Source organism: Aristolochia californica, unplaced genomic scaffold (genome assembly GCF_029961685.1).
Source record: "Aristolochia californica isolate CCGP_79_NKW_82.1479 unplaced genomic scaffold, dmAriCali1.0.hap1 SCAF_12, whole genome shotgun sequence".
Taxonomy (NCBI): Eukaryota; Viridiplantae; Streptophyta; class Magnoliopsida; order Piperales; family Aristolochiaceae; genus Aristolochia; species Aristolochia californica.
This window is the reverse complement of record NW_027181793.1, coordinates 26,791,650-26,815,305: the sequence shown is the minus strand read 5'-3', so window position 1 is coordinate 26,815,305 and position 23,656 is coordinate 26,791,650. Positions and strand designations below refer to the sequence as shown.

The 23,656-nt window shown below is 36.8% G+C and overlaps 1 protein-coding gene across 2 annotated transcripts; it reads left to right on the top strand.

Moving 5' to 3' along the window:
* Positions 1–2,828: 2,828 nt before the first annotated feature.
* On the top strand, positions 2,829–23,385 carry LOC137945495 (uncharacterized). 2 transcript variants are annotated; one of them, XM_068791408.1, is made up of 16 exons: positions 2,829–3,012; positions 4,102–4,160; positions 6,270–6,428; positions 6,520–6,687; positions 12,347–12,497; positions 13,430–13,509; positions 16,526–16,798; positions 19,717–19,860; positions 20,350–20,484; positions 20,633–20,731; positions 21,423–21,479; positions 21,626–21,830; positions 21,926–22,047; positions 22,602–22,670; positions 22,760–22,858; positions 22,935–23,385. In XM_068791408.1, exons 1-16 carry the CDS (start codon positions 2,910–2,912, stop codon positions 23,172–23,174), a joined length of 2,163 nt encoding a protein of 720 aa, XP_068647509.1. In that variant the 5' UTR covers positions 2,829–2,909; the 3' UTR covers positions 23,175–23,385. The 2 variants fall into 2 exon arrangements, with proteins under 2 accessions (XP_068647509.1, XP_068647508.1); XM_068791407.1 differs by having other exon boundaries at positions 4,093–4,160.
* Positions 23,386–23,656: the final 271 nt, after the last annotated feature.

Sequence of the window (23,656 nt, the reverse complement as noted above, 5' to 3'; positions counted from 1 at the left end):
GACCCTTGTCTTTCAATGCAGCGGGGTCTCTTTGAGCCAGTAGCCCTGCACCCAATAGTTTCCAGTTCAATATATTGATCCTTTTTTATATATAAATTTAAAAACTTCTCTTCTAATATTCTGATGAAATACAACCTCAATAACAAGAAATTAATGATAAAAATGAAAAAAAAAATTCAAACCTTATAGAAACAAAAAGTGTGTTCGCCGTTCAGGGATATCTCCAAAAGCCTTTCCAAGAATGAAGGAGTACTGCTGAAATCAAACGAGAGTTAGAAATTTTGTAGGGTAAGGTCGGCAACGAAAAAAAAACAAAACATTAAATAAAAATCTTACCTCCCGTCGAACCGTCGCTTTTGTCTCGTCAGCGAGGAAGAACTTTGGATGAAGAAATTGAAGAGGAAGGATAAAAATCGATTGAAAAAAAGAGAGATAATTTACATCGGTTTGTATCTAACATATCAATTCAACGAAATATTAGGTCTAAAAATAAAAATTTTGTACTGTATTCTGAAATGTTCTGATCTAATATGTATGATGAATACATACTTACTAGACTTGTTAGTAGTCTAACATAACATAATTGGGTTGAGTTCCATATGCATAAAAAAAAGTTTTGTTTTGGTGAACAACAATTTAATTATTATGGTTGTTTTATGGACCACAATATTATATTTAGGAAGAGGAAGAGTTCCATAGGAATAAGAAAAAGACACATGAAGAAAGAACAAGCTCTGATCACACCAGATAGGGTTTTTTTTTACAATTTTGCAGTTAGGACATGATTTTTGTCTACACAATTGATTCAAAGAGCATGTTATCGTAATTTTAATTCTCTCAAGTCATTGAAAAAAAAAAAAACAGAACCAAGTCACAATAGAAGCTGCAGAAAAAAGGTAATGACTAATCATTACATTTTGGATAAAAAAAGTCCACTACCAGATAAAATATAATTAATATGGACACAATCTATATGAACAAAGATCAATATAAGTAGTGAACTAGCAAAAGTAGATGTGCATTGTACATTGAAAATGTTGATTATCCACATACTGTGACTAGAAGAAGGGTTTTGAGACTGTATAGGAAAATCGTTTAGGATACTAAATGTAGGACAACATATGAATGACGACTGTACAGAATGCAATGCCGAGCAAAGGATGAATGATCCTTTTCAGCTTAAACAAATTCTTAAGAGAGAACATAAATTGTATGCATTTAAAACCAATATCGCTGATAGCAATATAGATGGAAATTGGAAGGTCAAAGTTTAGGCCTGTGAGTAATAAGATAATAATCAACTACATGGTCTACTAAATTCTCTTCGTGCTTAAAAAAAACCACATGATAGAAAACGATATGAGATAAACTTATTGATTAAGGAAAAAAGGTAAAAAAATGATTAAAATGATGTATTTAACTTTATCGAGAACATATACAACAAACCCCAGAGTCCTGTCAACCAAAGGCTAACTAGACTTACAGAAGATAAAAATGAAAAAAAAAATCAACACCGAAATTGCAGAGGAAGAAAACATACAGAAGATAAAAATGAAAAACAAAAATCAACTCCGAAATTGCTGAGGAAGAAAACATACAGATAAAATGAAAAAAAAAAAATCAAGACTTACAGAAATAGAGAGTGTTCACCGTTCGGGGATATCTCCAAAACCTTTCAAAGAATGAAGAATCACTGCTTAAACGAAACAAGATTTAGAGATTTTGTAGGGTTAGGTCGGCGACGCAAAAAAAAAAAACATTAAATAAAAATCTTACCTTCTGTCGGACCGTGGCTTTCGTTCGTCGGCGAGGAAGAACTTCGGATGAGGAAATCGAAGAGGAAGAAGATAGAAGAGGAAGAAATCGCAGAGGAAGACGAAAAAATCGAAATCTTTGACAGAGATTGAGGAATCAGAGAGGGAGAGGGAGAACAAGAGATTTGAAGACCAAAATCCCCCGTTTCCCATGAATACTCACCGACGGATAGTGATTTTTGCAAGAAAATCATACTGAAACGGCAGGAAATGGCAGAGAAGTATGGTTCCAGATAGGTAGGACGAAAGGGAAGAGACGAGACTCTCTGTCCCGAAATTTTTTTTAGAACTCCCCTGACTCCCGAATCGCCGCTCGTTAAAACGAGCCGGTTCGCCAGCCGATGAGCCGAACCTGGCTCTGCTCAGGTTCGGCTCGTGAACCTATTTGAGCTCGAGCTCGGCTCGAGCTCGATATAAAACTAATCGAACCGAGCCGAATTCGAGCGGCTTGCGAACCGGCTCGATTTGAAGCCACCCCTACATAAGTGGGTGGGACGAGAGAAACCCCGAATACAAGACCATTGGCTGGATTGCAAAACCATATCTTGAACATTTTGAGCTGTTCAAGGCCCATAAGTTGTCATGGGTTAATGAGTTAGTTGTTATGCAAGTGCACCCAATAGCCCAACAACTACAAGGGCCTTGGTGCACAAAGTACACGAGCTTTTATTTAATTTGTCTGGATAGATTTTTTTTTTAAGAAAATAATTTAATGTTTTCAGGTTTTTTTCTTCGAATTTTCAGTATAAAAAGAGAAGGGGGTGGGTGAATTTTATTTTAAAAAGGTGTATTTATTTTAATATTCAAAGAAGGAAAATCTGACTTTATTTATGTCATTTGGGGTGAGTGGAGTTAATTTAGATGTTTTAGTGAAAAATAGTAGATTTTTAGCCTGTTGCTGAAGTACTGTACTTGACTTACACTGTCGCCTGCTTTTTTTTTCTTCCAAGTCGGTTCACCGTGCTTCCCGCGGTGAGATTCGTCTCATTGGATGTTTCCCGTTCCCTCCTTCTCCATAAATGTGAAAAAACCGGCGACGACAGAATACCTCTTCCCTCTCGCAAAGGAGGCTGAGCTTTCCACTGGGCAACAGATATGGCGGATAAAGCACTTCAGGCCCGATTCCTTCCCGTACCTTCTCCCAGCGAGCAGAGAGTTTGGGCGGACGTATCGCCTCTCTTGGACGCCGTTTGTCAAGGTTTGGGGCTTATGTTCTCTTTTTCTCCGCCCCTCTTTGATTCTTTTTTCTGCTCTGTTGTGGTGGTATTGGATGAACATTCTCTGCCTTGACAGCCAATTATTGATGATCTTAAGTGGTTGATGTCCGTGTGCCGTTAATGTCATTCTGCCCCACAAATTGTCGCTCTTGTTCCTCATAGTGTGTCCGCCAAGTTGAGCTTTGGAGATTTACGGAAGGACTGGGCTTTAGATACGCAAGTCAGCGTTGGATGCACATGGCAACTGTGAAGTGCGCATTTGTTTATTCTGGATGTGCACATCCTGAATTTGTCTCGGCATATTATCTTTCGCGAAGTTACTTGGCGAGCTAATTAACCTTGCGTATTTATGTTTGGCTTTTAAACTTATTGTCTGTCCAAGTTTGAGGTACTGCGGTGTATGACTAATTCAATGCTAGTACTCTGCTCGCTTCAAGTTTTGTGATCGATTAGTTTTTGAAAGCTTTAGGAACATCCACTATTTAGTTCTTGTTTGCTGGGAAACAGGAGCCAGTGCACTTTTCATCTTTAACAACTCAAAAGTCTTCTCTTGACTCCTGATATCTTCATTCACTTACATCTATTCTCCCGTGATGTTTTAAGCCATTTCTATTGAAATCTTTTATTGGAGGATTACCCAGAGAAAGATTGTAAAATTCCTTAATATTAGTGTACCATTACTAGTATCGATAGTATCTCAAAAGAACTTGCAAAAGCTGGGGTTTCCCAACTCTCTTTAGTGGTTGGGGAATGCCTTCCCCATTTAGCTGACAGTTGAAGCTTGCCTCTTAATGTGATATGCTCTATACTTTATTTATTACTTATGAAATTACATAAGTTCCAAAAAGAAAAGATTGAAAACTTCCTTTTACACATGGTGTCACTTCACGAGTATGCACCAGAAGCCATTTTGTTCTGAACCACTCATATTCGTTTTCAAAATTATTAATTAATTTTGTTTAGTCTTTAGTCTTTTGTTTTCTTGATTTCTGTTTCTTTTCTAATAGGAAATTTGTGGATTCGTGAACTGATGTTCTTTTCTTTCATTTTATGTTCATAAGACCTTCCAGAGGGAGAGCTCATTCATGGAGAAAATTTCAGTCTCTTTGCTGCTATGTCTGCCTTGGAGGTAATCTTCAGTCTTAAGTAGCAGTTTTCTCACATTATATTCAGCTTTAACAGCTACACAATTTTGATTATTCATGCTGACATCTTTGGAAACATCTTCTTTGATCCTGTCTCCGTCTTGTTTGGGAACTCATGTGCTCCTTGGACATTAAGCTTCGTTTTCTCCACGTGTTCAAGAAGTTTTGTCTTTCACACTTGCTCCTTTCTTTTTGTGCTGATGCATCAATTAATGATGATTCTTAAATTCAGTAGTATGATTCACCATTTGGAGAGGAAGAGCAAATACAGTTAACTCATTCCCAACTTAGAAGATCTGCTAAAATAGCAGAGAAGCAATTGGCCCTTTTTAAACCTTGCAGCTGTCCTTTTTTTTTGAAAAAAAATTTAAATAGATGTTTATTATTCCGGAAAGTGTATTTTTCTGGAGGCTTCCTATTTATAAATGTTTTCTTAGTTTAGTATTAGACTTTACTAACTGTGTTTTCTAATTTGTATTAACTGTCCTTTCTAATTTGGAGTTCTACTATTTTCTTGAATGTGGTCAGACATGTAAACTACACCTTATACTCCTTGGTGAGACTTGAACCCAATTTTAGATTTATATCTTCTGAAAAGGGGTTCTGTTGTTGCTTTTTAAGAGATTTGCATAAAGTTTAAGTAGTTCTTGGGGAAGTGAGAGTTTTAGTCCAAGTTTTGTTTTTTCAATAATTATTGGACAAGGTTATCAAGCCTGCTCCATGCCCCAGTATTTAAATTTTTACTCTTTTCCTCATTGTAAGCAATCTTGCATAAGTAAAATTCCTTTCTGTGTTCAAGTTGCAAACTTTGAAAATCCTTTCTACTGTTCAAAGAATGTCTCAGTGCCAGCATATTGTACTGGAAAGCTGCTGCTATTTGGTCATTAACTCATTTCCTTCCCACATAGCTTATCCCCTCCTCCAGTTGGTTCCATTAAGCTGAATATTGGTGGAGTTTTAAGGGGAATGGCCGGGTTATGTTGGTGTTATTCTAGGGAATCATGAGGACACCTCCTATGCTTTCCTACTTGGGCCTCAGATGTAGATGACTCAATGAAAGATGAGATGGAGCTCCTGTTTGATTTCTATGTATTCTGCAGTTGATGCCTCTTCTCCTTGTTGGTGGAAGGTACTCCAGTGTGGCTATTTGTTGGTCTGCTGATGACTGTGATCCCCATTGGTGTTTGCTCTGCTTCTTTGAAGAATTTCTGGATATTGCTCGCTTTTCTTTTTTTGTCAAGTGATTGCATTTTCCTTGTGAGGCTAATCATCATGTGGACTCCATAGCAGGGTGCAGATGCTCTGCAAGCTGTTGGTGTAATTTATTTTATTTTACTTTTTTTGCCTCTCATTGTTTTCCTTGTTCAAGTTAGCTTCTCAGTGATTTATTGCTTTCTTTTTCCGAAACCTCTCATTTTAAAAGAAGGGAAAGTAGCATTTCTTGAGCAAACAAATTTGTAATTTGTTTTTAATAGTTCTAGGGGCAACTGTAGTTCTATTGTTTTCCACTTCTTCCTATGGCTGCACCAAGTACCCCTTTCAATAAATAAGTCTCATAATTGGGGGAAAAAAATCAAAGAAAAAGTCTAAGGTAGATTTTGAGGTGGTTATATGATCGGCACTGAAGCATCATCTTGAAGGCTATCTATCAAATTTATTGATGATTGGCAAACATGTTTAGTGCAATCCTGTGGCTTTGTTTTTTTTTGGGTGGAATAATGAGATTTTTTTTGTTAAAAGAGAAAAATTTGTTTGAAAGAAATAAAGATACAAGTGAGAGTAAGAAAAAATCCTCAAACAACAACTGCCAGGAGGTAGAGAACTGAGCGCAGCAAGATTAAGCCTGGGACTCCCTATTTGGCTGACTATCAAGGGTCTGCTGCATGGAAACAAAGAGAAAGTTACAAAGATCAGAAATCTCTTGACTTTTTTCATTTCAGATACTGAACATGTTTAAAATTTGGACACTTGATTTGTCCTTCTAAGCAAAATAATTTCCAGTTATTTTTCCATGCATTGTTACAAGTTTATATTCTTTTCTTGTTGCATGTTGAAAGTAGATTCTCACTTGTTCTTGTTGCTCTCTGGTCTAGATAATGGATCCGAAGATGGATTCTGGTATGGAAAGTTGTGGATATCGGTCGGTGGAAGAAGCTATTGAGAATAATGCTGCCCCAATTCCTTTCAATCATGACAGAACTATTGACGTTCAGTGCACCATTGACGTCATGGATCACCTATTAGCATGTGAGGTAGTGTTAGTTTAACCATGTCTTTCAAATTTAAAGTTTTATTTATAATGATTAACTTTTTTGTTTCTTTTTCAAATGTTTTTTTGCACAGGCAACATGGCACATGGGCCATTCTCTCGCACAAACTGTCTTCTCTTGCATCTATCTATTGAGACTTGAGCGAACATCTTTGCATGCTTTGTTGCACTCATTTTGCAGAATAGTACGTGCAACGTGCAATTCTGTCATTTCAGTCGTCTCTAATGCGCGTACTCATGAGGTAAAGTCCAAAAGTTAAATCCTGACAAATTGATGGGAATTCTCTCACTAACTAAAAGACAATTTATAACTAAAAATAATAAACATGAGATTGGTGACATTGGTTATATAGTTCAGCAGGAGAAAATGAAAATGGAGCAGATTAGAGGAAAAAGGAAACTTGTGATGTGAAACTTAGCCATGAGGTTGGATGAATCCTCCCAAATGGGCAGGATTCACAATTTCTTCTTTTCTTCATGTTGTTGGACTGTTTGATATCAAAGTGTAAAAAGTTGTAAAATAAGAGAAGAAAGGAGAGAGAAAGAGAAAAGAGAGAAGAATAGAGAAGAAAAGTGCATTGAATGGTATTCAATGGGGTTGAGGTTGGGGCCCCCTTCCATTTTATTTCACTTTAGGTAATTGATGTCTAATTACAAACAAACCCCATGAGATTCAAACCTCTATAACTTTTTTTTTTTTTAAAATGATGTATATACTAACAAAGAAGAGAAAACAGGACAAAATTAGGAAAGCAAACCCCTAACAACAAGGGATTGGAGGGTTGTTCCCTCCTTGGCAAGCACATCAGCTGCTGAATTAGCGGATCTCGGAATGTGAGACCAAATTAGCGGATCTCAGAAAATTGGGGGGGGGGGGGGGGGGTGATGCACGATCACACCAGCCGATAACCATCTTGGAATCTTCTTCAATGTGAAGAGGCCCCCCACAATTGTCCCTAAAAATATGGAGCCCATTGAGGAGGCCATGCAACTCAGCCAACGTTGAGTCAGAAATTCCTAGAGGGCTCGGATAAGAGAGACACTGATTGTCCGAGGAGTCAAAGATAACTTCCACGAAGCCAGCAATGTCGGGGTTACTGAGAGAAGAGCCATCAAAATTTAACTTGAGAAATCCGGGCTTCGACGGGGTCCATGCCTTCATGATTGGGGCCTTGATGTCAATCCGCGTTCGAGCCCACAAACAGATGTACTTGAGTTGCAAGGGTGGCTGTAGGTAGTGTAGGTTGAACTATTAATGTAGAAGAGGAGGAAATTGAAGTCAGATTAGCAATGCGTTGTGCAAGTTGTTGAAGCTCATAAGTGTTAAGTTGTGGAGCCTAATTAACGCCCTACGTTGAGTCGGTAAATGGATCGACCTTTGCTGTAAGGTCGCCGTGGGGGTTGGAAGGGGGGTGTGGGGGTGGAGCCCCCGCCAGATCCATGATATATTGATTGTTGCCCTTCATTAAGGGCTGTTTGGGAATTTCACTCATGTATGTTGGTTGCCCTAATTTTCTCTTTATAATTAAGGGGTGCTGCTATTAGGGTTTTATCATCATCCAAGGAGCATCTTGAGTTTCAGCCCGAGTGAGGTTAGAGAAAACACCTGTAAATGTGTACGATTTCTCTTGTAAACTATTTTATCTTTATAATGGATTACCGTAGTGGCGGAAGACAAGATGTAGTCTCACCTTGAGGCAAACCTATATAAATCTTGTGTGTGTTCTCGTGCTTACTTTTCCTTTCTTCCGCAATTAATATTATTGCTCTCGTTAGTTTGGAATTAGGGTGTCTAATTCCTAACAATAAAGAGCACCTGGCACAATACCAACTGCTTGACTAGTTGATGTTTCATTTTTTTTTTTTTTTTTTGAAAAATGTGTGAATAGACTATAAAAAGAGAAGTACAAGTACAATCGAACCTAGGGCAAAGGGCCTTCCTCCACAACAAGGTGTTGGAGTGACATGCCCGCCTTAGCCTGGATGTTTGCTAAGTGGTGGGCAGACTAGTGGATGTATCATTGCTATTTTGAATATAAGAATTGGCCCATGTAAGTTGACTAAACTTGTCCAAACACTAATCTGAAAAATGATTTGTGCGCCACAAACGCACTTTCTATCACTTTTGTCATTACTGTGACCTCTTCCTCTACCACAACTGTCACGACCGCTACCTCTGCCATTTCCACGACGACCTTACATAGACTCTGATCGCCCTTGAGTGCTAAGGGTAGCTGCATCAACACCTTTAACTTCTTTACTCTCCTTTGAAGTAACAATTGTCTTTGCGTGCATGATTCTATTAGATGCTTTAGGAATTGATGAAATGTCATTTGAGGTAAGTAACTGGGCTTGAATTGCATCAAATTCTGTCCCAAACTGTCTTGAAATTTTGCTACATGGATATGCCCCTGTTGTTTTCGAAGCTCTTGGATGAAAAATATTAATCTCTTTGCAAAATGCTTTGTAACTCACTATAATAGTTAGTTAATGTTCTATCACTTCTCTTAAGACTACACAGTTTTACATACAACTTATATACTCTAGACAAATTTCTTTCCTATGCATACAATACTTCAAGAGATTTCCACATTTCTTTTGTTGTTTAACAATTCATAATCTGACGCCTCAACTTAGAGTCAATACTATTGAGTAACGAGGTCATGACTAGGGCTAGCATCAAACCGAGCCGGTTCGTGAATAGCTCGAATTCGGATTGATTCGAAAGCATCTTGAATCAAATTCGAGCAGCAGTTCACTCTTGTTTAAGTAAACGAGCCAATCTTGACTGAGTCGCGGTTTAGTTCGCAAGCCAGTTGAGTTACTTAACAATAAAATCCCCTTTCCTTCGATTTCGGCTTTCGAGAGCATTCGTTTCAATTACAAACTCTTTCGAAACTCTAGACTCCAGACGGAAAAATCTGCGACGCAGTCTCCCTCTCCTCCAGTTCTTTCTAATCTTCCATTCTTTTTCCAGTTTTTCATAACTATCCGATCGATTGATTTTGGAAAATCGAATCCGGACTCATGCCAGGATGCCCCAGACTGTGATGCTGATTTTCTTCCCCACCAGACCTTTTCCTACCATATTCCTCAGCCTCTTCATCTCTCAACCGGCTTTAGCCGATTTTTGGTGTTGTCGACGTAAGAAATTTGATGTAAAAGGTAAGTCTGTCCAGTTTTTTCTTATGATTTTGAGCTCCTCCAGGGTTCGGTTTTGTGAAATTTCTGTTTTCTTCTTTTCTGTTTATTATCTTCTACTTATGAATCTATGATTTTGAGGCTGTAGAGAGTAATTTTTTCGATTTTGTGAAAGGGTTTGGTTTTTTTCTTTTACAATTTTCTACACTTGTCCCGTGAGTGAGATGGGCTACCATTTTAGCTCTTCATGAAGAGTTAAAATTTGTCTAATATACTTAAAACGTCATATTTTCCTTTGCTAACTATGCTCTACCCTGAAAATTTATTAAATCAGTAAATCACCCTCGTCCTTCCGGAAGCTAAATAACTATTTTCACCTCCTAGTTTTTTAAAACCTACTTTCTTGATCTCTTTTATGCTATGAAAAAAACTAAAGTATTTTTCATTCTCTAGATGAATCTTCCCTCTGCACATAGCGCAGGTTATGATCCTAGTGGAGGCTGCGGAGTATAGCATTACTCATCGTAATTCATTAGAAATCAACAACTTTGAGGCTAATTCACTTCTAAACAATGAACTTGGCATCAAGCTATCATCTTTGATAGCAGGATATCATACATTTGAACTATACGACAAACTAGCTTTGCTCTGCATTAAGAACCAGAACCAGAACCAGATAGTGTCTGAATTATGGTCCTGTGCCATGGATTAGAGAGGTGCTCGATGAGGTCGTTGATAGGACCGACATGGGTGACTTGAGCTTGTTCAATGAAACCCAACATAGCTACCATGGCCAGCCTCCTTGCAACCAAATCCTAGATTTAGGACAAAATTTCACCTTGTCACAGCTGTAAATTGCAGTATAGACTGTATTCTAATTCATACCGTTTTTTATTTCTTTGAGTTTTAAATCATGGGCATTTTTTATATCTTTAGCCAAACCAAGTGGGTTGAGTAGAGGGTCTCCTGGATACCTATTAGATGAGATTAGTCAGTTTCTTTCTTCGAATTTGACAAGTGGAGGAAACAAAGTTCTCTCACCTAGAGCTTTGAGACTTTTACCCAGGTTCTAAATGTAGGTTCGAGCTTGAACCCGGCTCGAGCTCGAGCTCGAGCTCAAACTCGGTTAAAATTCTTGGGCTGGAGCTCGATTCCAATTTTAGGCTCGAGGTTAAGCTCTAGCTCAAACTCAAGTTTGAAGTATTTAGATCAAGCCAAGCTCGAACCCAATCATTAGTAGGAACTGGTGGATCATCTTTAATATACCTTGATATCTGTTTAGCCTTAAGATAATCCTTATTGACTTAGACCAACTCAGATAATTTTGACTATTTAACTTCTTAATAGTAACCACAATAGTATTTTTCCTTTTGAGCTTCCAAACTCTCTAGAAGGAGAGATTACTTCATCAAAATTAGCCATAGATAGTAAAAACAATGACGAAAATCAATATGTAAAGCAAATACAATGCCTGCATAGGTAGTGTGGGCCCCACTTCACAATTAGGTTTCGAATTGATGCTTGCAAATTCATTCCCTATGATGCAAACCCACTTGAATAAGATCAAATTTAGCTATAAACAAAATTAATTCTATGAGAGATTGGCTGACCTCAGCCTCCTTATAGATGATGCATGCACCAAGCATAGGGTTGGAACCTTGCACACGCTCCAATTGGGTAAAACCCACAACACAACCCTCTTAGGGCACTTATTAAGCATAAGAGTGCTCAATTGGGAGTAGAAGCCATCAACCCTAGGGTTATGGCACATAAATGAAGTAAAACAATCAAACCTTGATCTCAGATTGGCAATAAATCCTGAAATCCCTTTTCTTGGAGAGTAAGAATTCCAGGAAAGAAGAAGAAGAGTGCTTCATAGGCTCTGAATGAGGATCTTATCGTTTTGGTAACATGTAAAAAGGTGTAAAATAAGAGAAGAAAGGACAGATAAAGAGAAAAGAGAAAAAAATAGAGGAGAAGAGTGCGTTGACTGACACTCAGTGGGTTGAGGTTGGCCTCCTTTTCCCTTTTATTTCACTTAAGTTAATTGATGTCGAATTACAAACAAACCCCTTGAGGCTTAAACCTCTATAACTCACTAACTACACATCTAAATGACATCAAATCTGGACTATAGACTTCTCACACCTAATTGCACTTGTTGACACTATTACAGACTTAAGCTAACTGCACTTGTTGACACTATTACAGACTTAAGCAGAGAACATAAAATGACCACGATACCCCTACTTGATATTTAACAAGAAAACAGGCAAGAACATTCATCTGAGGAAGGGATTTGTTCAATCAAAACTGATGTGTTTTAGTTTTTTTAAAGAAGCTAATGAAAGAAAGATTAAAGGATCAATTCTTTATGGCTACAGCCATTCTATGAGTATAGAATTTATGTGCAGAAGTTACTATTTCATGTCAACTGTTCCCAAAACGTATATCATGTCAAACTGTGCTAATCTTATTTAAGATGAAAATGAAGAATACAAGGTTCTTATTCAATGTATTTTAATCACAACTACAATGGCTAGAATGTCTAAAAGATTGGATGATGAATAAAAAGAAAGTTGATTTATTCCTAGAGCTAATCTAGCCTCTAATATAGGAAAGATTTCAGCAAGACAGTAAGTGGATGAATTTGATAATGAATCTGGACATATTATAACAAATGAATCTAAACATATTTCAACAGTTGACATTAACATAATTTTGTATTTACATAATTTAAAGCGTCTTTGTTCTTTGTAGGAGGAGGATATTTTTATAATGGCACATGGTCTGCCTTTGAAAGGGGAAGGTGATGAGAAATGCCTATCAATGCTACAGGCAGTGGAAGAAACAGTATCTCGTCAGCTGCGAGCTTGTAAAGCTCTTACATCAAAAAAGAAAGTCTCAGAAGGTAGTTACTTAGTTGCTGTCTTGAAGCCCTTTTATTTATTAAGTGCTTGATTTTTTGACTTGCAAATCTTGGAACAATATCTAAGGCAGAGATAAAATTAATTTTTGCGTAAAGGGATTGACAACACGTGATGGGTGACATAAAAAAATCATTTACAGCATGGATTGTTTTGTCAAGACGTGCATTATGTGCTGGAAGGCCCCTGTCTGCTGAAGTTAATTTGATGTCTTCTTTTCACTTTCACCATCAATTTATGAAGCTTGCTTCCTCCTTGATAAATGTTGTTGCATGATGAGCGAAAGTTATGTGGTCCATTGGAACTGGAATGCTTGCACTAAGTTGGAACTGGGTTGCTTGAACTAACTAGCCAACATACCCCAGGCACAGATCTTGGGGAACTTCAGCATAGGGAACATCAGTCACTGATGTTCAATGTCATAGGGAACATCAGCATCTCATGAGACATTCAGTGACTCTTACCTTCTGAACTGGTGATATGTTGTGATTTGAAAGAAGAGAAAACTTCTCATGGATGAGAGGTGGAAGTGAAATGGAATAAATGCAGCCAGTAATTCTCTTAGGGCAGATGGGGTTAGACGATTGAAACTGACTTTGCACGGATGCTGTTAAATTGCCATTGAAACTTATCCCTCCTATTTTTACTTTATTTTTTGCAATAACTAATTTTGTATGTATCTATGTGTAACTTTCATTTATATTTGATAGCTGTATGCCTTTTTATGATGACCTTGTGATTGAGTGAGATAGAGGAAAAACATTTCATGCAGTCTTGAACTTAATATTGCGAGGACAAGTCTGATAATGATGATGGTGATAATGATAATGATGATACACTCTTGTGAAACCTTCAGTAATTACTCCACAGATTATTACTAACCTTTCCATTCTTGATCATTCTTTTCTTACTGCAGACATTGAGCCTTTGCAAACAAATCTTGGTCTGGAAGAAGGATATTGCAAAGCTATTTTATGCCGCTTACGCTTTCGTAAGGTCTCACACATTTTTCTCATTTCATTTTGCAGAGTATGTTAAACCATGTTTAATGTTTGTTATGTTCACTTTTACTAGCGAACAGCTCTCAGTGATGGTTTCACATTGGGGTTCTAGGATTCAATTTCACCTTGGATGGAAGCTCGCATTAGATGGTGATTCAAATGAAGACTGTTTTAACAAAATGCCCACCACATATAATCTATTACTTAGCTACTTTAACAAAAAGCTAATCAGATGCAAACTTTTATTTGGCTAACTTCAGCACTGTTTGTTGGCTTTGTTTTGGTGTCAAACTTGTAAACTCAAATGCCTAAGCTATTTAGTAGAATCTCACTGCTAATCTTCGAGAAGAGTGATGAGCTTTGAATAGTAATGGATTGGGCCAAAATATAAGAGCTACAGATAACTTGTCTTCAGTGAAGTAGTATCTAGTGTAATAGATAAACTTGTAACAGTTTTTTGTTTCCCAGACGAGTTATGACCACATTCTCTGCTTCTTGGTGTTGTTAAAAAAACAACAACAAGTGATTTCTTATATGGTGCTCCATGATGTGGTGATTAATTAACTAGGACCAATTACCTACAGGTTTTGGTCTTCAGTCTTCATATTGAGTAACCACGATATCTTTCGTGCAAGTGAAATTTTACATTCTTTGACGATTGCCTCCACAGTCATCAGTATCTTCGTCGCAGCTTTGTTCTGTCTGTATTGATGTCAGCTAATTGCATTTCCTATATTCAAATCTCTGTTGCTAACTTCTTTGCTAGTTCTGTGTTATTCAGTTCTCACAATATTCATTAATGTTACTTGGTATTCCATAAACTAAAATGTGCAAAACCCTTACATGATTCCTCTTCTTTTATTGTCAATTGACACTGCCTGCACACTTCTAAGCTTCTCTTTACTGGTGGTGGGCACTTACCTACTTGACATTCAGCTTCTGTTCCGCTTGTGGGGACATGAGGGTTTTTAATTGGGTGTAGCTTAACTGTGTAAGTAGGCATTTTTAGTGATGATGACAAACTTGATTTGAAGAGTTTTACTCAAATCTAATGTCAAAGAAGCATCTAAAATTGAAAATTTTTTTGTTGAAGATAAAAAAAAATTATATGAAAATCAATGTTCATGCAGCTAGCTACTTATTCACTGAAATAGTGCTTTGATACACCACTAAATGATTTGACTTTTGGATGTTGCACAAAAATAAATGGTAGAACTTACATCAATATGGTATCAGATTCATGTTTTACCCTCGTTTGCTGGTCATGGTACAAAATAAATGGCAACCTACATCAATATGGTTTCAGATTCATATTTCGTGTTTGACTCTAGTTTACCACTACCTACCAACCTTACCCCTTGTTTGCTGGTCGGTACTGGCATGTAATATTAACTGGTTAAGCTAATAAACTGACTGGTAGAGGTAAAAATCCTTATTCTATTTATTGAAGAGTAGTCTCACATGGATTAATGAGTAAAACGATCTTTGATTTATTAGTTAGGAAAGAAGTTTTCTAACTTGGTTATTCATTTTAGGATGGGCCTTGGACCCAAATCTAACATGGTTTTAGAGCAGGTGCTCGTACATTGGCCTCCTCCTAAATTACCTACACGGAGGAGCCACAATGAGGGCCTACACGTGAAGAGTTCAAGAGTAGTCCCACATTGATTAATGAGTAGAAAAATCTTGGGTATATTAGTTGGGAAAGAGGTTTCCTAACTTGGCTAGTCATTTTGGGATGGGCCTTGGGCCTAAATTTAACACTTTATGCATCTAATTTGCAAATCAAATCATATAATAGAAATTTTCGTGCTAGAGAAGAAAGATTTACAACATCCTGCAACATGGAGAGAAAGTAAGAACTTTGGTTGGATTAGGCATTCTGGAACTCTGATGCCATGTGTAAAATGAAGATAGGGGACTGGCAAAGCAAGTTTAGAAATACTTTGAAATTACATACGGTGGTAGTTGTAAATCCCAACAAAGTTTTCATTCACTAATTGATAAGTAAAGGCTACTTAGCAGTGAACATTAAATGACGAAAAAATTTAGTACAAGTATCAAGAGAGTTAGACTTCTTAAATTTTGTCTTTGGATGAAATGCTCCTTCTTTGCTGAGCCTTTCTTATATTTGCAATTCTCTTGCGGACTATGCTAAATATAAATTGCTATCATATAAAAAAGGCTGGTTTCAGATGGTTACATTAGAAAATGTAGCTTAGGTCTATGAAAAGAAACATGTGGTAGTGGAAAGTCTATTGTGGTTCTTTAGACTTTAGGCAACATTCAAAAGGTTAAAAAGTGACAGGCTTGCTCATTGTGACCCCAAATCTGCTGCATGCTTTTAGGAATTCATATCGAGTCAAGCACCAAATACTTTAAAAATAAAGGACCAAAGAATATTTTGCTGCCCAACTGCTACCTGTCTGTTACAATTTTAGGTCAAAGCAACTAAGACTTTACTTTTGAGATAAATAGCTCATTTTATGCTCTTTTAAGCCATGCATCAGGTTTTCCTATGACTTATTCCTTTATGGCCTGTCTTTGGCTTATTGCTGCTCACTTGGATTCTGTTTATGTTCTTGTGAACCATTGGTTTCATGACCTGCCAGTGTGGATATTATTCTAACTCTTTCTGCTGTTTTTCATCAATTATGTTGGAGATTTCTTATATTTATGGGTTCTATTGGCTAAAAATCATATCAGCATCTAAGTCTTTTAAAATCCTGATTGTTAGATTACTCAGATTGACTAACTAATCTGAGTTGTCTATGAAGATATTTTTTTCACATGTTATTTTCATAAATGTTTGACCAAAAGTGATGTCTCCATAGTCCAAATGCAATTTTCTATTATAATTTTTTCTCATTTTTGTGCTATGTGAATCTTATCTAAATTATATTTGCTTTTGTACTCAATTCGTGTCTAAATGTTGCTATTTTTGTGGATGATGTTTTGGCATTCTTATTTCCTCTTAATATTTCTGATATCAAATTTTAATTGTTTCCCAGCATTTTTACCACACTCTCATATGTATGAGGAAACCTCAAGGAAGAGGTTTTGAGTTGGCGAAGAGACACATAGACTCATGCCTCTCAGAACTAGCGGAAATGGTAAACTCTTCAGAGTTTCTTGCTTCTAATGCCTCTGGTACTCGCCAGACAGACACTGAAGATTGTACAACTGCTTCTGGTTGTCAACCTGTTGGGTTTGATGCAAGTCTAAATAGCAGATTTTCTGCTCCTACTCCTCCACGTGCCATCAAAATTCTTGGCTGGAAAAAGGTGCACATTATGTTTTAAGAATATTATTTGTCAAAAGAGTCTAGCCTCAGTGGGGTTTCTCTAAATATGGAACTTGGTGTTTGTCATTGTTACTGGATCTACTGTGGTAGCAATTGGTGCTGAGAATGCTATTGCTCAGCTTTCTAGGGTTGAAAAGAGCTTTTTCACCTTGATTTTCAACAGTACTTCCCTTTTGGCTAAATTACTTTATGAAAGCAGTGAAGTCACCTTTTCACAGAGCTAAACTTCAAAGGTTGGTCTTTTATTTCTTTTTAGGCAGTTTACCAATTTTATTGGAGTACATACCTACCTAACGTTTGTGAAAAGTTGAAGATATATTGAGAAGAAGAAGAGAAGAAAGAGGAGAGTGGAGAGGAAGCTGCCTTGTGCAGCCCCCACCATAACGGGTCAAAAGCTTGACTACTAAATCTTTTATTAGATTCACTTAAGTGAAATCTTACACAAGGACCAACATACCCCTCATGACTTAATGTCTACAAAAGCCAATATACAAGGGAAATATGAACAAAAAAATTACATCCTTACCCCTTTTAACACATATCATTTAACAACACACTCTTGCCTGTTTGATGACTTCAAATACCCACAAGTGTAAAGACTAAAATACCCTTTAATTGTGACACTTGGTCCTCAAGTTGGGGCAGATATATATATATATATATCTAGTAACTCCAGTTTGTTACAAAAACTATTGAACTCATGTTTACCAAGGGCTTTTTGGAACATATCACTAATCTTTCTATTGTCTTGACATAAGGTGTAACAACTTTCTCACTAATCACTGTATCACGAACAAAATGTAGATCAACCTCCATATGCTTGATTCTCTTGTGGAAATCGGGATTGCTTACAATAAAGATAATTGCTAGGTTATTACACTTCAAAACCATTGGATCCTCAAAAATCATAATTCTTTTAACACTGATCTCACCCACACAAGCTCACTCACTGTGTGTGAGCCATGGCACGATACTCAGCCTCAGTAGAATGAGCTATAACATTTTGTTTTTTGCTCTACCAACTTATTAGATTTCTTCTAACAAATAAAAAGAATCTAATAGTTGACCTCCTATCTATTTTTGAACTTGCATATTTGCATCAAAGTACCCATCTATATTCAAATGTTGATGGGGTTTATAGAATCCCTTTACTTGAGCTCTTTTCAAGTAGCACAAAATTCTCTGAGTTGCTTCAAGATGAACTTTGCATGGATTTCCATGAATTGACTCACGACACTTATTAAGAAAGAGATATTGGCATGGTTATTGTTTGCATAAATCAATTGGCCAACTAGCCTTTTGTACACTATTTTATCTCTTAAGAATGGGCTCTCCTCATCAAACAAGTTATGGCCAACTTTCATAGGTGTCTCTGTTAGTTTTCCACCTTGCAAACTATACTTATGCAACATGTAACATATTTTCTTTGGGATAACAAAACACCTTCCTTTCTTTTGGCACTCAATGCCCTAGAAATATTTCAAGGCTCCAAGATTTTATGTTTGAAAATGATTTTTAAGATACTTCTCTACTTCCTCAATTCCCTTTGTGTCACTTCTAGATAATACAATGTCATCTACATATACTAAGAACACCACAACTTTGAAAAATTGATGTAATACAAATAGGGAATGATCATGTTGACTTTTGGTAAATACAAAGCCTATAAGAACTCTACTAAACTTATCTAACCCAGCCCTCTGACTTTGTTTCAAACCATAGATGGACTTATGCAACTTATACACCTTCCCAATCTCCCCTTGAGCAATATATCCCAAAGGTTGCTCCTTATAAACCTATCTGTGCAGGCACTGTGTACCAGTAAAGGTGACACAAGGACAAGTTTGTAGAACAGACTTCAAAACTTCATTCATCCCTTAAAGGGTCACAAACACTTATACTAGTTTCTCTATAGAGCAGCACAAGCCATTAGCCTGTAGGTTATGGCACAAGTAAAGAATGAACTACTAGCCATAAAGGTCACTAAGTAGAGGGAAGGAAGAAATACCCCCAGAGAGAGATCACAGGCTTCAAGAAGAAGAAACAACAATCTGAAGATACTTCTCAATGGATAGCTCTGCTCTAATACCATGAAAAGTTGAAGATATATTGAGGAGAAGGAAGAAGAGAAGAAAGAAAGGAGAGTGGAGAGGAAGCTGCATTTTGTGGTAGCCACCCAATTCTTTTTATTAGATTCACCTAAGTGAAATCTTACACAAGGACCAAAATACCCCTCTTGACTTGCTGTCTACAGCAGTTAATATATGAGGGAAATAAAACAGACAAATTACATTCTTATCCCTTTCAAAACACATCATTTAAAAGTATAATCTCACCCAAGTCTAATGACTCAAATACCCACTGTTATAAAGAGTAAAATACTCTTTAATTGTAACAATTTGCATATTTATTTTTGTGAATAGTGAAGACACTTTTTTTTCCGAAAGGTGTGAGAACTATGAAAAGCTTACATTTTGAAATATTTGTCAGATCTCTGACATCTGTATTATTGTTATTATTTTTTCTGTTGATTACAATTGTACAAAGCCTCCTTGCCCCTGGTGGGTGGTGAGACTTGAACCCCAGACCTCACAATAGAACACCCCCACCCCCCGTGTGACCACTTGACCAAAAGCACAAGTCACACATTTGTACATATTTCAGTGACATTAAAAGCTTTATTCATTGCATACCAAAGAGTACTTTTGATGGTGGCACCACTTTTTTGGTGGCTGTATGGTGCCTTTATTGATGCAAATCTACAATCCAAGAGTGTACAATTACTAATAATCTAGTCATTTGGAGGGGACTAGACTGTTTCTATGTTGTTTGTAACCAAAATTAACATTTTCACTTCCATGCAATTACTAATGAAGATTTTTATTGCCTTGCTGTCAGGCAGTCAAATATTTTGAGAAACTTCTTCATGATCTTGACATTATATGTTCATTCTCCTTGACTCCATTCTTTGAGGATGTTCTGCGTTTTGTGGTTCAGTTCCAAAAGTCAAAGCCTGATTTGGTTGCAAGGGCTCATCTGCAGGTTAGTTTGATGTAAAATTTTTTAGTATTATTTATCTGGTTTATTCCATGTCATTTGTAGTTCCTGCTATTATTTATGCAATAATGTTGAAAGAAAAAGCTCTTGTTGTGATATTCTTTGACTGTCTTAATTTACTTTTCATGTGCATTCTTTACCAAACAGTATCCCTCAAATTCGGAAAGTAAATATTCCTCACGCAGTTTTAGTTATGGAGCTTTTACTGTTCTCAGTCTCTTTCTTCATTTGCTTTGTGGCACCTTTTGAGTTTTTACTGTTTTCTTGTACTGGTTAAAAAATTGACCCTTGAGTATTTGTTGGTCCGAACTTGCATTGACTGTCCACATTGATTTATTTTTTTGTATGGAATCCACGTCGAAATTAGTCTCATACTTTTCCTGTGCATGCTTAAGTATCTTCTGTTTCTAGATTGTGTGAGTTTACGTTCTAATTAAATTTTTTGTTGGGTTTGATAATTTGACTTATACACAGATTCTGTTGGTTCAAGATGGAAAGCTTTATGGACGTGACTATTTCTATGACGTAATATCTAGAGCCATATCATTGCCAGATGTTATCAAGAACCAAGAACTCCACAAAAGTGATTTTGTTGTGCAGCTGGGGCAGGTTAGTGCCACTAGTATGTTTTATCAAGACTAGTATTTTTTTTCCAATTTTCGCTTGAAATGTTTGCACCTTTGTGTTGATACAGAACCCTGTTATTTTCATTAGGTCTTTCAGTCTAATTTTTATCAACGGATTTATGGATATGTAGCTGGTGGTCAACTTGCTCAAAGTTCTGTGTACAAATACTGCATGGCAAAGGCGCAAACTGGGAAAAATTTTGCAAGATTGGAGTGTGACATCTGTACAGGTCTGTACTTGAATTTTTCAATGAAGTTGTGGTTGTTTCTTTTGTTTTCTGTTTTTATGATCCGGTAGTGTTCATCTCTTGTGGCTTTTATGGCTTTTGCTTGTGCATTTGACATTCTTCTTTACATAAAATTGGTAATCCTTTAATTTTTTTTTTTTATTAGCAAGGTAGAGGAACTAGACTGAAAAATTAATAGGCCCTAGTGATGGAGCTCTTTGCTTCTTGGATCTCGATGGTTGGATGTGGTGGTTGTGGTTTATACCACCAAATATTTTCATCAAACTATGTATAGTTTGTAGCAAATATATTATGCCGATATAACCCATGGGAAAGTTGGGTAGCTTAACCATTTTCCTTCTCACCTTTTTTGTCTCCTTATGAGCTGTTGGTCGTAGTCATTTGTCTCTTTTTCTTTCTTTAAATTCTTATGTCTTCGAGGACTAAAACTTGCAGAGTTTTTATCCCTTCATTTCCTTCAATAAATAGATTCTTCGCCTGGCTTGGATATATCTGTTGGAACATTTTACTTTTTACTGTAAATCAAAGGTGAAGAAAAAGGGATGCAAATGTCAAAGAGTTTTACTTTTTAAAATAATAATTGGCTTCATTCAAAAAAATAATTGGCTGCTATATTCTGTTTTTTATTTCGGGACAAAAATTGCAGCAGTTCTAATCTTTGTAATTTTTGCAGCTGGAACTGGCCTTGAAGAGGGAGTTCGGGGAGTTGTCAAAGATTACTATTGATGAGGTGCTTTGTTCTCAGATTAACTCACAGAGTCACAGAGTCCTTTTCTTTTTTCTTTTTCCATAAAAATTCCAAATTAAGGATGGCAATACATAAAAAAAGTTTTTACAGAAAATTTTAATGCATTAATTGACTGGTTGACTGGGCAGAATATTTGCATCAAACTGTCAAAACTTCTCCTTATCTGGTCAGAGGAACAGACTTTCTGGATTGCTTCTCGCTTTCTCATGCTTGGGTTTGAACTTGAACTCTATTCTTCATGTGAGTACTGTATGGTCTACTGGTATTTGTATATCATTTTGGTCAAGCTCTCGGAGAAAACACAAATGAGGCTAGCTGCAAGTCTTGACACTGGTGAGTACCCTGACCTCATTTATCCTCTCTTAAACTGCTTGGTTATGTTTTGCCTGCTTATAATTTTACACGCAAAGGATTTCTTTGTGTTTCAGCCAAAAAGAAAGGTAAAAAGAAAAGGGATCACCCAAAGGACACTTTGACTGATGCTGCTCAGTTCTCACCATTAGTTCTCTTACTGCGGTGTTACATTTGTCTCTCGAAAGGACTTGCAATGGTAATTTGAGACTTTCCTTTTTAGTCTTTTTTTTGTTCCTTATCAGGTTTTCAGATGTCAAAATATTCCAAAAGAGAACTTTAGCTATGCATTGTTTCTAAAAGAGGACTGAGGTTTCAGGTATCATAGTCAAATAAGGGCTCTTTCTAGACCGCCTTAACAGAGTTACAAAGTGGTTAGAAGGAAAAAATTATTAAGACATTACTTGCACTTAAGAACTCAAGTTTGAAGATATATATATATATATATTCAAATGCTTTGCTTCAAGTGAGAAGCTTTATTGCCAACAATTATGTTTTCATGATTTTTACAAGATCTCATGTATATTTTATTTGGTTATAACTGTGCCTCTACGGTTGACTGCTAGGTTCATACCATGCATTCTGTTAGGGTAACCATCATAAAAACCGTCATTTGTCATCTTTGAAAATAGATTGAAGTATGTCCTTTTCTTGGTCCTATAGATGGAGGCTTCATTTTGGGAAAAAAATATTTTGTTTCATGCACAAGTTACATTTTGCCGGAGAATTCCAACTATTCACATTTTTCTTCAGATGCTTGCAGCTTTAAGTAATGAACGTATGATCTCACAGAAGCCAAGCATTTTTAATAGCGAGCAAGAGGTACTCATAACATTTTCTATATTATTTGAAATGGCTTTTGAGTGGGTAGTTGAAATCCTCTCACATTTGTATCTGTCTTATCGGCCCAGAGGTTTATTCAGCACTTTGATTTGCTACAAAAAGCCCATGTTCCTGATCAGATATCCTATGTACTATTTAAGAAATCAACCTTCGAAACCCAGTTCGCTGTAAGTTCTCTTGTGGAGCATCTCTTGTTTGCTGGTGGAATTTAGACTAACGAGCAACTCTTCGTTTTTTGTGTAGTCTGTGATGAAATACAATTACTTTGGTGATGTCCAAAGGATCTCAAAGGAACTTAGAGGGAGTTTTGCTAGCGATCCGGACAGATTAGCCGAGCTTCGGCAAATAGAACAGGTTGCTGAGCACAATCGAATAGCACTAAATGTTATCCACCAAGCTGGGGCCCTTGACCGATCTCTGAACGTAACACTTGAGTTCAGCCATCACCCTTGCTTTGCCGTAGCCGTGGTTCGCAGATCTTAAGCTAGCCCTACACCTTCCAATTTTGTATCCTTCAATCAGGTATAAACGCATTCTGTAATCGATTTAGCTGAAGCTGCCAGTTTTGTATATCAAGTTTATTCAGCATAGGACAATTTCCCACCTCTCATTGAGTACAGTTTCATAATGTAACATCTGTTTTAAACCAGTGGGGATTATTTATCATTATTTTGCATCCTGCCTATTATACTTGCAATTAAGTGCAGTTCTAATATGAATGAATCCCTGCAGAACGTAGTTCTAATTTTTTATTAAGTGACTCTGAAGATGGAGTTAGGTTATACCTTCTAACGAGGTAGTCTTGGTCTCGTATAAACAATTATCAGTGCTCAAGAGAAGTAAAATGTTCATTTTTTAAATAATTAGATAAAAAATCACTAAATTAAGGCAGATGGAACGAGAACGAGAACGAGAACGAGAACGAGCGTGAACGACGGACTCACGGGCGGGAAACATGGAATACA